At 44.7% G+C, this 14,916-nt stretch overlaps 1 protein-coding gene across 3 annotated transcripts in view; it reads right to left on the bottom strand.

Annotated features, from left to right (window-relative positions):
- The window catches only part of APBB1IP (amyloid beta precursor protein binding family B member 1 interacting protein), a 103,849-nt gene that overhangs the window by 77,109 nt on the left and 11,824 nt on the right, over positions 1 to 14,916 (bottom strand). The window contains exon 2 of one of the 3 annotated variants that reach the window (XM_073334280.1): positions 7,572 to 7,702. The exons of 1 other annotated variant lie outside the window; for it this stretch is intronic. In XM_073334280.1, coding sequence (XP_073190381.1) covers positions 7,572 to 7,574 — 3 coding nt within the window. In that variant the 5' untranslated portion in view covers positions 7,575 to 7,702. One more of the 3 variants, XM_073334281.1, reaches the window with a different exon arrangement.

The following is a 14,916-nucleotide window of genomic DNA, read 5'->3' as shown; positions in this document are numbered from 1 at the left end:
CTAAGCACAGAGTACTCATGCAAACACAACCTGATATCAAATGGTACCAGAACATCCCAATATCAAGGATGGTATAAAAACATTCCCCACGGATAAGAGGAACACACTAACCCCTCCTAAAAGATACGGTCAGGATGACAGTACGTAATAGAGATGTTTTGATTGAACCAACATGTACGAAGTGATGGATAATAACTAGCCACGTCTGGGGGCAGTAACTAATTATGTCAGAGTAGCAGTACTAATTTGTATGAGGGTATAAAAAATGTAGCTCAGAGGGAGTATCTTTGTCCAGCCAAGAGGGGAATGCAAAGTCCCACCATTCATTGACATGCGTCCATTGACATGGGCATACATGTCTTAGTATCCTCGTAGAGTCTGCCAGGTGTGATTACCGTGCAGAATGACTGTTGAGTGTGCTTTTGGCCTTTAAAAGCCTGCTGGCGCTGCCTCTATGGGAAGCTGAACCTGGCTGATGACAATATTCCTATGCTTATAGCCGTGTGCTGTACGCTCCATAATATTTGTGAAGGAAAGGGTGAAAGCTTCACTCAGGGCTGGACTACAGAGGCTCAGCACCTGGAGGTTGAGTTTGAACCAGAGCTATTAGAGGGGCGCAACATGGGGCCATAAGGATCAGGGATGCCTTGAGGCAGTAATTTGAAGCCGAAAGCCACTAATATTTGTTGCTATGCTCGAGAATGCAGTGCTTGTAATGCTAGGAGGTGATTGGTGCAGACGATGCAATATGTGGGCTTAACATAATCGTATGTTACTTTGCAGGGCTCTTTTTGCTTTCAATTAATAGAATAAAGATTGCTTTCAAACCAACACAATTCTTTTATTAAAAAAAAACACAAAAAAACATCAGCAGTGAGGGGAATGGGGTAAGGGAAGGTCCCAGGAGGAGGTAGGGTCCCAGGACAGCTAAAGATTTGTGTATGGCCAGGGATCGTATCCAACCTTCTCCTTTGAAGTACAATGCAGCAGGTACTGTACTTCAGCAGGGCCAAACTGCGGAAGGATGGATATTGAGTGCAGTGGGTAGTGGGAGTCCACACTGCTGGACTGTGAGGGGGGAGGAATGGAATGCCACGGGTATAGACTGGAGCCAAGAGGGTGATAAGAGTGTGTTGGTAGTGTCTGGGGGGAGCTTAGGAAAGAGTTTTGCGACAGTGGCTGCAGGGGAGGGCAGGCGTGGAGCTGCTCGGTTTGCAGAGCTTGTATCGCCTGGAGCATATCTGCTTGATGCTCCGTAACCTTTAAGAGCCACTCCCTGGCTTCATTCTGACATGCCGCATTCTCCTTTCAGTCCCTCTTCTCGCTGTCCCAACACTCCTTCAATTCCTGTTTCTTGGCGGCGCAGTGCATCATAATATCACACAGAAGTCCTCCTTAGTTCTTCTTGGCCACTTTCTAATTCTGCGCAGACATTCAGATGCCAATAACAAAGAAGGAGGCTGGGCTCCCCAGGTCATCTCTGTGAAGTTTAAATGCAACATTTTACAGAAGTAGTATTGTTTGCAACACAGAGAACACTGATTCAGTGATTTAAAACAAAGCCAGTACTCACACATCTGTTACTAACTGGCTGACCCCACGCAAGCACATATGAGCCACAAGACCCCCCAAATGGTAAGTTGCCAGAGGGGCAAGGTAAATCAGTATTCCTGGACCCTGTTGTACACTGGGCACGTAGCTCTTGGGGAGAGCCAGTACTGTAGGAGGGCCCTGATTATAATTCCTGTCTCCACACTTTCCACAGGATGTGATCATTATGGAAGATATCTCGCTGCTGAGGGTGAGCAGGGAATCAAGGGAGGGTCTTCTCCAAGACTGCAGCTTCCGCCCTGGCCCCCATGCAGCTCGACTGTGTGCAGCAATGGTCCAAACCCTCCCTCCATTCCCTCAGTGATGGCACAATGGCGCAGGAAAGTTATCATTAATGGGGCAAGAAACAAAGCAGCTCTGCCAAAGAACCTGCACCAGTAGATTGCCCAGTATCTCCACAAGAGTTTCCTGGAGATCTCTGAGGGAGATTCCCGTGAAGTGAGGGAGTCAATCAATAGCCTGTTCTGCTGCTCAGACGAGGCATGTGGTGGGAGACAAGGCATGCAACTCTCCTGATCCCAACAACTTGCTTCAGCAATTCCCAAAATCAAATCCACTTACCAGGGGCCTCCTCTCCCGTTTGCACTTTGCCAACATATGACAGCTGTGACTGGCTAGCCTCCTCCGGGGTAGAAAAGAGCTCCTGGTTGCATGCATCTCTGAACTCTGAGTCATCCTCTGCCTCTGGGTCCCTCTCCCACTGCACATCCTCATCCAAAATTTCCTCCTCCTGGCTTGGTCCACTCTTGACTGGCACGCGAGCCACCGAAGTATCCACAGTGGTCTTCACAGTGGATGTGGGGTCGCCACCAAGTATCATGTCCAGCTCTTTGTAGGACTGTCAGCTCATGGGCGCAGCATCAGAGCGGCGGTTTGCCTCTTGCGCCTTGTGCTAGGCGTTCTGCAGCTCCTTCACTTTGACCCTGCACTGCAATGAGTCCCAGTCATGGCCCCTTTCTGTCATGCATTGTGAAATCTGTACGTAGGTGGTATAATTCCTATGGCTGGAGCGTAGCTGGGACTGGACAGCCTCCTCTCCCCAAATGCTGATGAGGTCCAGCAGCTCGGCATTGCTCCAAGCTGGAGGATCGCCTGGCGTGTGGAGCAGGCATGGCCACCTGGAAAGATGCACTGAGACCACTGCATGCATCACTGAGCAAACAGGATGGGGACTTTCAAAATTCCAAAGGGTAGGGATGACAGTTGGTCACCTCAAGACAGGGCAGTAGAGTTCAAACCGATGACCAGAAAGGCAAGAACAGGCATTGCTGAACACCTTTCAGAGGCCAATTGCAGCGCTGTAATCGACCAGTGTCTACACTGGCACAGCAGCGCTGTAGCCCCGGCGCTGAAAGCTGTACACCTCGCGTTGGGGTGGGTTTTTTTTAAAGCGCTACAACTGCACAGTTTCTGCGCACAAAGTAGCTTGGCAGTGTGTACACCTCAGGAGTTACAGCGCAGAAAGCTGCTTTACTGCACAGAAACTTGCCAGTGTAGACAGGGCCTCAGACACACCTGAGACACAATTCCTCCCCTGCTTCCTCCTTGCTCCAAGGTGGTGGTAATTTGCTGCTACAACAAATTAGGAGGCCCACTGCCCTGCCTCAGTTCTGCTCATCAGCAGTGAAGTACCCTCAACCAAGTGGGAAAGACAGAATTAAAGCTCTGTCCATTCCCTGCTTCCACCTGCTTCAGAGAGTTTATTCTGTCTTACTCCCTTGTTCAGACCAGCATCCTGTTAGCTGGCCATTAGCAGAGTGGGGAATACGTTGCACCATCTTCAAGGATCATGCAGTGAGCAGGAAAGCCTGCACTGCTCCCAGGAGCAATTCTGGTAGGGTCAGACTCTTGGAGACTCTAGTTTGAGACCTCACGAACTGTGTGGCACCTCAGAATCCCCTCTGATGCACCTGACAACATAGCAAAAATCTACTGATGTGCCAAGTAGGCAGGTATTCCAAAGCACAATCTAGCCCTTTGAGGTGCAGAAAAAATTAACAATAGTTTGCCTCTCTACAATTTGACAACTATTACTAAACAAAACAAAGGAGTGGATGGTTCACAGAAATCTATAAAAAAACAACAACAACAACAACAAAAACCATAGGGCCAGATCTCAGGCCTGCCAAATCTCTTTTGTACCACTCTGGCAGCACAAAGGAGAATTAAAGTGCCCCAAGTGGACAGCTGGGAATTTTTCTGGCTTGGGGAAAACCCCAATGTAGCATAAGTGCTATGCCAGATATGGGAGCATTTCAGGGGGCATGTTGAGGTCGGAGCAGTTGTGGCTGAACTATTCTGTGCACAAGTGACCCTGCTGATATATCAGCCTCTAGCCAAAGTCAGCACAACTTAGAGTGGTCCTGAAACTGCTTTAAGTTGTGCCAGCCTCAAGAATTCAGGGGTGGGGAAAGGTGGCAAAAAGCCACCTATGTGCTCCCTTCCCCCGCGCCCGTCGTGTGCCGAGTGCTGTTCTGATTCCCCTCAAAGTCTGGCCCATAATGCAGACAAAAACTCTCCTACATACTACATGGTTTCAGGGAGTTCTCCCCTTTACACTCAAGCGTGCACTCTTGCTTTAACTCCTGAACACATTTGCAAGAGAAGAGGATCTTGGTTTCTTAAAAGACAATCTGATGCTTATTTTTGGCTTTGTCATCTCTTTGTGATTTCATAATTATCTCCACAACAACCACCTGTGGTCTCCCAACAAGACTGTGATTTCAGTAGACTCAGGCTTAAGGAAAAAAAGATCATCTTTTTCTGCAACACACAAAAATTTATTGGGATGCAGGGGAAAATGCTGCTACTCTGAATGTGGTGAACCTGGGAAAGAAACCCACAATTTTGCAGTGTCCTAGTGGCCACCAAGTTGTAGCTGCCCTTCTGAATTCAGAAGCTGCAAGGAGGGGTTTTGAAGTTTTAAAACATTTGGGTTTCATTTTTAAAGACTTATTGGAGTATTGTCAAATTTGCCAAAGCTGGATAGTGCTGCATTGGAAAGTGGGAGCCAAGTGTCTAGGCTGTGGAATATATTAATCATGGAACACTCCACATCACAGGAGACTTTGAAAAACCTATACTGTCAGCAAGAATACTAGACTGTAAGTTCTTCAACGCAGGAACTGACTCTTTGGTGTATGTTTGTACAGTGCCTAGCCTAATTGGTCCCTGGCCTCTAGCTGCTACTGCAATACAAATATCTCCTTAAGACATTGGCTTGCAAATTATCCTACACAGTTGATCCCTTTCAATCACTTCTTCCAGTTGCTTCTTACAGCAAGATGGGGGTAGAAGTTAGGAGGGCTGGAATTACTCTCTCACATCAGACTAGTTGTCTACCTGGTCCATTATCCTTGCTCTTTTTGTTGTTGCTGTTCATTTCGGGTACTTTGTCACTTGCAGTGTGTACCACAGCACCATGAATTTGGACTTCATCAACCCAGGACAGTGGTACCAAGCTCACTGCTGAATTTGTGACCCTGCAGAACAGAGCATTCCGCTATCTACTAATTAAGAGGCTGGTTAATATTTTATGGTGCGCTCCAATGTGTTCACAAGATGCTAGCCAGAAAAGAAGAAAAAATAATTTTTTTCATCTAAAAGGGTTTGAATAAATCCGTACTGTCCATCAGGCAATAAAAGCACTTATTTCTCTTGCCAAATAAAACTATTTGAAGTTCACCTTTCAGTTCCTCTGTAAAGTCTTCTTCATTTCATTTCAATTATTTACATATTACATTACTCACTGAAAATGCCTGCAAAGTTAGTGATAAGATTTTTATCAGGCTGCAAGAATAGGAAAAACATGAACTATCAGTGTTTCTGTGTCACCACTATGTTGACTTATAGATATGGAAGAAATTATTCAAATATTTTACATTTTAAGAAGTTTTACAACCAAAACTACCTTTAAAAAAAAAAGTTATTTTCTGAGTAAGGCTTGTACTGAATGAATCTGAGGCCTGAAATTTGCAGGATGGACACATCCTTAGAATGAGATACAGAAAAGAAGAACACTGACTGAAAGTAGGTCTTAAGGAATGAACCACCAAAAAACAAAACAAAGGGAGAGGGGAGGTTAAAAATCTGACACAGACTAAAGGAAGGCAGAATATCTGTCAGTAGGATTAAAAGACTGAAAAGTGAAGCGAAGAGACAGAGCCCCAAAGAAAGTAGTACAGAGCTAGTCTGTGGCACCTACATGCTTGTAGTTTTGAATTTGTTGGCACAAAGCAAATAAGAGGGGTGCAGAGTGGGCGAGGTCTCCAGGACTCTGACTCAGCCAGGGTTCTTCCTAGAAACTCCCAGGTAGCACATGCTTGCTACATGACTCTTGAAAAAGGTGCAATGTATTCCCCTCTTCTGTTTGGCCAACTACAATACTAGCATGCTGGCTTGTGTAGAGGGAGGGATGGAGCCATCACTGCCTCTCCCTCTCCCCTTTTCAGGCACCTAGCAACCATGGGACAGATCCTTGGCTGGAGTAAACTGTCATAGCTCCACTGACGTCAATGGAGCTATGAGAATTCACACCAGCTGAAGAATGAGCTTCCTAGTAACAAACAGGGACTACACTTCCTGCCAGGATTCTGGTCTCACCTTGCCAGGGTGCAAGAACAGGAGAAAACTCCTTGTACCCTCCATCAGCTTTCACATATGCACTGGGGCAGGCCAGAATCTGACCCATGGTATCACGTTTCTCTCAATGAGAGTTCCCTGCATGTAGTGAATGTGGAATATTGGAGCAGGGATCTGCCATATGGATCTGTAATGGGAATTTTACCTTGAAACTCAAAATGAAATCTTTTGTCGATATTGTGTATTCTAAGAGTGATTAAAACATATTCTGTAAAGTTCCAATCCACTTAATTTATTAAGAGTGTGTGAAAAATGAAAACACTCAAAACTTCATATCTGCAAGAAATAAGGGAGTAAGTTTCATGGTTTACATGTTTTTATCTACAACATCAAGTGAAACAAGTAGATTAACTTTACAAAACTAGTAAACGTAGCATGACCAGTAAAATTTTAAACAAAATTCACTCTACTTTTTCAGAAAATGTGATTAAACAACTAAGGTGCAATCTAAAATGATTACAGTGGAATGGGTCTTGGAAAAACAGGTATGGGTGCCACACTAAACAGCATCGCAACTGTTCACATACAATACTTCCTCAGTGCCACTAGAAGCAAGTCTTTTTTCTTAAAAGTGTTTTACAGGAAGAAGTGGTCTACCAAGCACATCACATGACCTAAACATTCCTGTCTGTAATCAGAAAACATCTAACAGGAAGCACTAACATGATCTTAAGCAAGATTACCATCTCTGCATCTCCAGTCTTGTCTCAGCTGAGTTGATGGCATTTAACAGACTGAAAACTGGATGAAGGACTGTATACAAAGAGGAATGATAAATGGCAAGATATCAGGTTTGGGGAAGATGTCCAGTGGGCTGCTGCAGGGATAAGTATTAGGACCAGTTATATTTAAGTTTTCCTAATGATCCGGAAGAAAAGATCCAAACCAGACCATTAATTAAATGCAAATTATTATTATTAATTAATTATTATTATTATTACTAAGATGCAAAGTGTTCAAATCATGAGGATAATGAAAAGTTACAGACTGGCCAGAATAATAACAATGTAAATTTAAGCCTGAAAAATACAAACTGATATATCTTGGGATAAGCCATCCGGAACAGATTTAGTGGAAGGATATACTGTATTTAGAGAACACTAATGCCAGAAAATACCCAGGAGCAACAAGAGTGAACTGAATACATGATGTAGTTGCAAAAATGACAAAGCAGATTTCAACTATGGAGAGTGAGTGTCTCAGTGCTGGGAGTGGGGAGTCTCTCTGTAGTTGACACTGGGAATATTGGGCAGATCATTACAAAATAAAACTCTAAAAATAAACAATAATTTATTTTAAAAAAATTCAAAATAGAATACCATATCCTCCAGTCATCGTGCGCACACAGCTCCTTCTTTGTGTGTGGGGGTGTGAGAGAGAGGCTACAGGAATGGGTCCATGAACAGGACTCGTAGACAATCCAGATGACAACTAATGGGGTTATAATTGTCTGCAAGTATTCAAAGGGCATAAAAAGAAAAGAGATTGTGTGAGTAACCCAAGGGTGCACAATGATGACAGGAGTAATGGAATGACACTGCACAATGGAAAGTTTAGATGATCATCAGTATATTTTCCAAACATAGGGCTAGCTCATGTCACCAAGCTCCATGTGTGGAGGGGACCCTTTGGGCCCAGATTTCACTCCTCCCATGGGGGAAATCAGCCAACCCCATGCAGTTTTCTCCCCATTCCTAGGACAACATGGAGGGCTTTTTGTGGAAGTGGGATCCACTGGCAGAGAGGCACTGGGTGGGCTGGGAATAGAGGCAGAGTGGCTCCATGTTGGGCAGCAGTGGTGTTAGGGGGGGACGGATGTTGTCCCACCTCTAGCCTTCTGGAGCTTACCTGGAATAGATACAGCATTATGCTATATTACCTGATCTGCAGAGCCCAATCTGTGGCAAAAACCAGTCCTCAAGGAGATTTCCTTAGGCAAGCTACAGCCTGGAGGAAGGGAAAGGGGAAGTGCTTCTCAACTGTGTTGTGATGGGGGAAGGGACTCACTTAGAATTTGTGTTTAGTGGTCCATTCACATATCTGCACATCTTTAAGGTGTCTTGCTAGACAGTACACAGCCCTTGAGAAGACAATGCATTGGAATGGAGATGGGCAAAATGACCTATCAAGTCTTTTCCATATCTAATATCTGGAATTCTATTACTAAGTGACAAATAAATAAAACACTGTTCAGGCAAGGGAGTTGGAAGAAAGCATAGCAGAAGCAAACAGGCAGCACAGGAGCATGTGGGTGGGTCGTGGGGAGGAGGAAGGGGCATCGGCAGCTCAACCATCTCTAGCCATATATGAGATGGGTGCAACAGAAAAATATACTACCAGAAACTCTGGCAAATAAAACAAAACAAGTGAGGAAATAAAATGCATGGGTTAACAATTACAATCCTATTCTAGAAATCAATGGTTCGCCTTCATCTAGGATACTGTCCTGTTCACCCTATCTGAAAGAGCACACTGCAGAACTAGAGGTGATTCAGAGGAGGGTGACAAGAATGATTAGGGAGGTGGAAACACATTCATGTGAAATCAGCTTGAAAAGATTGGGACTATTTTCCATAGAGAGGAGATAAATGAGGGTATGTTTACATTGCAATCACAGAGTGTGACTGCAGTCTGTGTAGATATCCCTGAGCTAGCTTTCAACTAGTTAGCTTGGTTACTGGTAGCCATGAAGCCGCAGCAGCATGGGCGTCAGTGTGGGCTAGCCACATGAGCGATTACTCAGAGTTCTGGGTGGGTTCATACAGCTCATGCTGAAGTGTGCACCACCCCAGTTTCACTGTCGTGGTTCTCATGATAGCTAGACTAAAGCTAGTTTGGGTATGTCTACATGAGCTGCAAGCACACCCCATGGCTGCAGTGTAGCAATAGCCTAAGAAAGAACATGATAAAAATACATCAATTTATGAATGGGCTAGAGAAGGTAGATTGGGGTCATCGATGTCATAAGTAGGGCCCTACCAAATTCATGGTGAAAAACGCATCACCAACCGTGAAATCTGGCATTTTGTGTGCTTTTACCCTATACTAGAGAGATTTCACAGGGAGACCAGAATTTCTCAAATTGGGGGTCCTCACCCAAAAGGGAGTTGCAGGGGAGTCACAAGGTTATTTTAGGGGGATCGTAGTATTGCCACCCTTACTTCTGTGCTGCCTTCAGAGCTGGGCTCCCAGCCAGCAGCCACTGCTCTCCCATCCAGCAGCCGCTGCTCTCCAGCTGCCCAGCTCTGAAGGCAGCGCCGCCGCCAGCAGTAGCCCGGAAGTAAGGGCAGCAGTACTGCAACCCACCACACAGCAACCTTGAGACACTCCCACACCTCCTTTTTGGGTCAGGACCCCTACAATTGCAACACCTTGACATTTCAGATTTAAATAGCTGAAATCATGAAATTTATGATTTTTAAAACCCTATGACCATGAAATTGACCAAAAGGGACAGTGAATTTGGTAGTCATAAAACAAAAACAAGGGAACAGCCAATAAAACTTGAAAGGTGAAAAATTCAGAACTGATCAAAGAAATACATTTTCATACAACACCTAATTACACTGTGGATCTCATGGCCACAGGATGCCATTCAGTCCAAGAACGTAGCCAGATTCAAAGCGGGGTTGGACATTTATGTAGACAGCAAGAGTTATAATAGTTAATGCAAGCAAACATTGAAACAGATATGAAACCGCATGGTTCAGGTGTCGAGCCAAACTAACTATTAGAAATTAATGTGAGATCTTCATAGGGGGAAGATTATCTCGAACAGTGGCCCCCAGATGATTCAGAGACAGGACACTGGTCTAGTTATACTACAGGTCTGTTCCATTGTGGCCACGCCTACATTCCTAACAGAGATACAATAGATGAGATGTGTTTAGGAAAGTTCTGTGGGTAAAACTCTGATTTCACCTACAGGTGTAGATGCACCAAGTTTGAAGATCCTAGCCAACTGTCTTTTGAATCATGATCTCTCAACTGCACAGAGCTTTAGTCCTAGAATGTCATTCTCTATGGGGGGAACATTCAGAAGGACCGTAGTTTTGCAGAATTCACTACAGAAGAGGAAGGTTGCAGCTCAGTTAGATCCCAGCTAAAGAAGCTAAAGTTTTAGAGTGATAGCATTGATGGCAGCTGCCTCCACTGTACCAGTCTTTCAAGATCATGAGTTCTCAACCAGAGGGTCACAACCAGGCCTGAGGATTAGGTGTCACAATCCCATCTCTTTCTTTATGTGTAATAGGATGGGGGATCCTGGAACTCTTTTCTGTTGTAACATGGGGTCACGGTATGGAAAAGATTGAAAACCACAGTTGTAGATTTCCAGGATGACTAGCTTCCAGCATTGCTATTTCCTTAACATTCATATGCACAGCATTCTCCAAGAATATGCCAGCACACACAATTAATGCTGAAAACAGTCACCTAGCCTATTCTTCTAGGAAGTATGGAGAACCAGTTACTCTTGCATTAGCCACAGCTGAAAAAAAAAACAAAAAAACATAGAACTGCATATTTTTCTTGGGAGGGGTGTGGGGACATTTCATAACATTGTTCATGACAGACGGGAAGCCAACATATTACAGCAGTTGCATTAAGTTTGTGGTACAAGTTGCAAAGTAGACTAGCCAAAATAGTTTAAGAGCAAGTTTAAAAAGTCTTCCAGTTACTGGACTTAAAATCAAAATGACATATCAAAACAGTGATGTGGAAGAGTCCTTTTCTTAAGCAGATTTGTGGCACTACGGCTTCCTCAACTGACTACCTCGGAGTAGAAAATTTGACAATGTTTCCATTTAGCATTGTTTAGATCAGTGATACTCAGACTGAGACTTGTGAGCCACAAGTGGCTCTTCAGTGTGTCTCCTGTGGCTCTTTGCAGCACATGATATTAAAACACTGTGATTTAATTATTAACCAGTCTAAGTTATTAACCAATCAGGATGCTTTTACTATGTTAGTAACCAGTTGTAGATGATAAAATAATACTTGATCAGTGTGACAGGATCCCCAGGGTGCAACCTGGAACTGGGGTACCATTGGGTCCCCTTAACTCTCCAGCCTGGGCTGTCTCTCACAATGCTTTACTAGTGACATGCAGCAAAACCCTCCAGGCGCTGTCATCACTCAGCACAACAGCATATGCCGCCCCACACCTAGCTAGATTGCATGAATGCTCCTAGAGCCTCTCACGAATCACGTAGAGATAGGCACCAGCCAATTCCCCACAGCTCCCCAGCCTTACACAGCAGAGCTGTACCATTTTGCCCTGGTGAGAAGCCTGACCAGTGTAAGTTTATTATCCAATCTGCCCCTCCCTCAATGTGGAGAGGGCATGCACTAGCCTTTGTAACTGAGCTGAGATTTCCCAAGCATTTCAAGCAGAACACACTGTTTTAGGTAAAATATAAAACAGGTTTATTAACTACAAAAGGATGGATTTTAAGTGATTATAGGAGATAGGCATAAAAGCTCAGAGATAGTTACCAAAGAAAATAAAAGATAAGTGCACAATCTAAATCTCAAATCTTATTACACTGGGCAGTATTTAGATCAAGCACTTTTCTCACCCCACTGGATGTTATAGTTTGTAATACATGGGTTTCTCTCTTAAACCAGGGACGAGTCTCCTCAGTTGAAGTTCTTTGTCTTCTCAGCATCCTTGGTGCTTCCCGCATAGGTGGGGAAGGAGAAAGGGCAAAGCATGATGCCACTATCTCCTATTTTATATCCTTAGTCCATATGCCTAGAAGACACTTGCCTAGACATGTCCTGGTGGGCTTTGCTGAGTCACAGGATTGAGAAATCCTCCTGGTGGTCTTGTACAACTGAGTCACAGAGCTGAGCAGTCCCCATTGTGTGGTGCTTGCACAACTCTCACTGAATTGTAAATTCCTTGATTACAACTCCCCTACTGATTAATGGTCGATTAACACCCTCCTGGGAATGGTTAGCAGTAGAGACTCTCAAACATACAACATATTTCAGTAGCAACCATACAGCAAAGTCTCATAATTTCATACACACTAATGATAGACATATTTTGACAAAACAACGGGTTTCAGCAGATCATGACCTTTCACATATCTTACATGACATGTTTTGTATGAAATATCACAACCATATATGAATGATGATTATGGGGTTTGCAGGGTGCTATTTTGAGCTATTGTGTCACAGACAGTCATTTTGCTCTCAGAAAAAAAAATATATATAAACATTTCCCCCGTCATACTGTTGAAATATAAATACATAGTATTATAGTAAATGAAACAATAAATTCAAACTACTGTGACTCTTTTGGGTAATATTGATCACTAATTTGGCTCCTGAACCACTGAGGTCTGAAGATCACTAGTTTAGGTCAACATGTGCTATGAATAAGGCTAAGATTTAGACACAGGTATTTTTAGTAAGAATCATGGACGGGTCACGGGCAGTAAACAAAATTCATCGTCTATGACCTGTCCATGACTTTTACTATATAAATACCCGACTAAAACTTAGCAGCTCCTGGGGCCCCAGGCGCTGCTGCTCTGGGGGGCCCCAGGACACCGCTGCTGTGGGGGCCTGCAGGCCGACGGCTAGCCTCTGCACTGGCCATGGGAGCTGACTGTCCCCAGCCATGCCTGCTCTGAGGCCCCAGGGACCACTGCTCAGGCGCTCCCCAGGGCCAACCACCCTGGGGCTGCTGCTCGGGCGCTCCCCAGGGCCAGCTGCCCCAGGCCACCCAAGCAGCAGTCAGCAGCTGGCCTTGGAACAGCTCCCGGAACCGCTGCTCGGGCACACCTCAGGGCCAGCCACCCCAGTGCTGCATGAGCTGCAGCTGGTGCGGCTGGCCCTGGGGCCGCTCCAGCAGCACCCAGTGCGGCTGGCCACAAGGCGCCCAAGCAGCTGGCCCCAGGGCCAACTACTCTGGCAGCCCTGGGATCAGCCACACTGGCCATTGCAGCTGCGGAAGTTACAGAGGTCGCGGAAAGTCACGGAATCCGTGACTTCTGTGACCTCCATGACAGAATTGCAGCCTTAACTATGAATAAGCTTGTTGTACATTGCTTCAGAGACCACTTGGATCACAATTCTTCATGAACATTGCAGGGAAGATTTTGACGAACGTCCTGTAGGTCTATGTCATCCCAATTCTCAGGGGGTGACCCCGGCATGGGAAAATGCTTGACAATCAAGTCCACAGCTTGTACCCTGCTGCCTACTCCAGAATTACATACCCAGAAACAAACACAGAGCATCAAAAGAAGAGCATCAGAAATGCCCACGGATTCTACCCCTATAGCACAGAAACTGGGTATGCAATTTTGCTTCTGTATTTGAGGGCCCAGAGAGACTGAGGGAGACAAAGGACTATTTTAAAGGTTTCCCACAGAAATTGGAACCAGCAAAGGGGTTATAGGCAGAAGATGGGAAAGGTTCGAAGAAACCCTAACCACTAACAGGCAGCATAGGGAGTAGGTCTGGGTGGTGAATAGAGCGGAATATTTCAGCTGCAGTGGATGGCCACTCCTTGGTGTAATCTGGAGCCCAGGGGTGAGAGAGTGACCAGGGTCTGCTGTACTACCTGGAGATGACGAACAGAAAGCCCCTGAGACAAAGGGAGATCACAAAGCTGGGGCACTTTCTGAACCTGGTGAAGGCTAAGAGTAAGTCTACACTGCACAGTTGTCACTAAAACTTTTGTCTTTCACAGGTACTTAAAAAAAAAAAACCTGCGAAAGACAAAAGTTTTGCTGACACAAGCGACAGTGTGAACGCAGCTTTGTCGGCAGGAGCGCTCCTGCCGACAAAGCTTATGCCGCTGGCAGAGCTGGAAGTATTTTGTCAACAAAAGTGCCAACAAAATACCACAAAAGAGTGTTCACACTTGCTGTCTTTTAGAGACAAGGCTATATCGACACAGCCTTGTCGCTAAAAGCTGCGTAGTGTACACAAGGCCTAAGGGACTAATTTGTGTTGTTTAAAACTTTGCGTTGGATTCTCTTGTTGATGTTCAGAAGGAGAGAATTTCTGAAGTGTTGTGCCACATCAAAGCACAACAACACTCAGTGAAAGAGGGGAAAATAAGGCATGGGGCACCTGAGGAGGGTCTGTGGATGACGACTTGTTTACAGAACCCCTTGTACACAGTAATATCTCTACTTAGCATCAATTTTAGTGTGGATTTCAGTCTCAGAAAAGCACAGAATTTTTCCTCTGTGTCACGAACAGCCTAGATCATCTTATTTCTACCTTATAATTTAATTCTCTCTCTTAAACTGATTATATATCCACAAGCATAGGGTGTGAGTGAGTGGAGAATTGTGCTTTGGTATTATTTTACACCAAACATAAATGACTACAGAAAGTGCAAGACAGTGTAGAATTAAACTCAGAATTATTAGGGTCCCCCGACTCCAAAACTCAAATAGTGAAGGATTGATTGCAGTCAGTAAGAAATCTGTGATACTGAATTTCTTCACACATTTTTCCACAGTGTTTTTAGGTACTTCACAGTTTAGTGTTGACTAAAACTTGTTATGTTACTTGTTTTCCCTCCAAGTTCCCATCTTTTACTGAGTACCCTCAGTGTCTTCTGATGTAGAGACCATGTTGTATGCCTGCTGCAAAGATCTGAAGAGTTATCACAGTTCTGATTTGTTGACA

The sequence above is a fragment of the Lepidochelys kempii genome, chromosome 2 (genome assembly GCF_965140265.1).
Source record: "Lepidochelys kempii isolate rLepKem1 chromosome 2, rLepKem1.hap2, whole genome shotgun sequence".
In the NCBI taxonomy this organism is placed as follows: Eukaryota; Metazoa; Chordata; order Testudines; family Cheloniidae; genus Lepidochelys; species Lepidochelys kempii.
The sequence above is the reverse complement of the archived record's forward strand: the minus strand, read 5'-3'. Positions and strand labels throughout refer to the sequence as shown.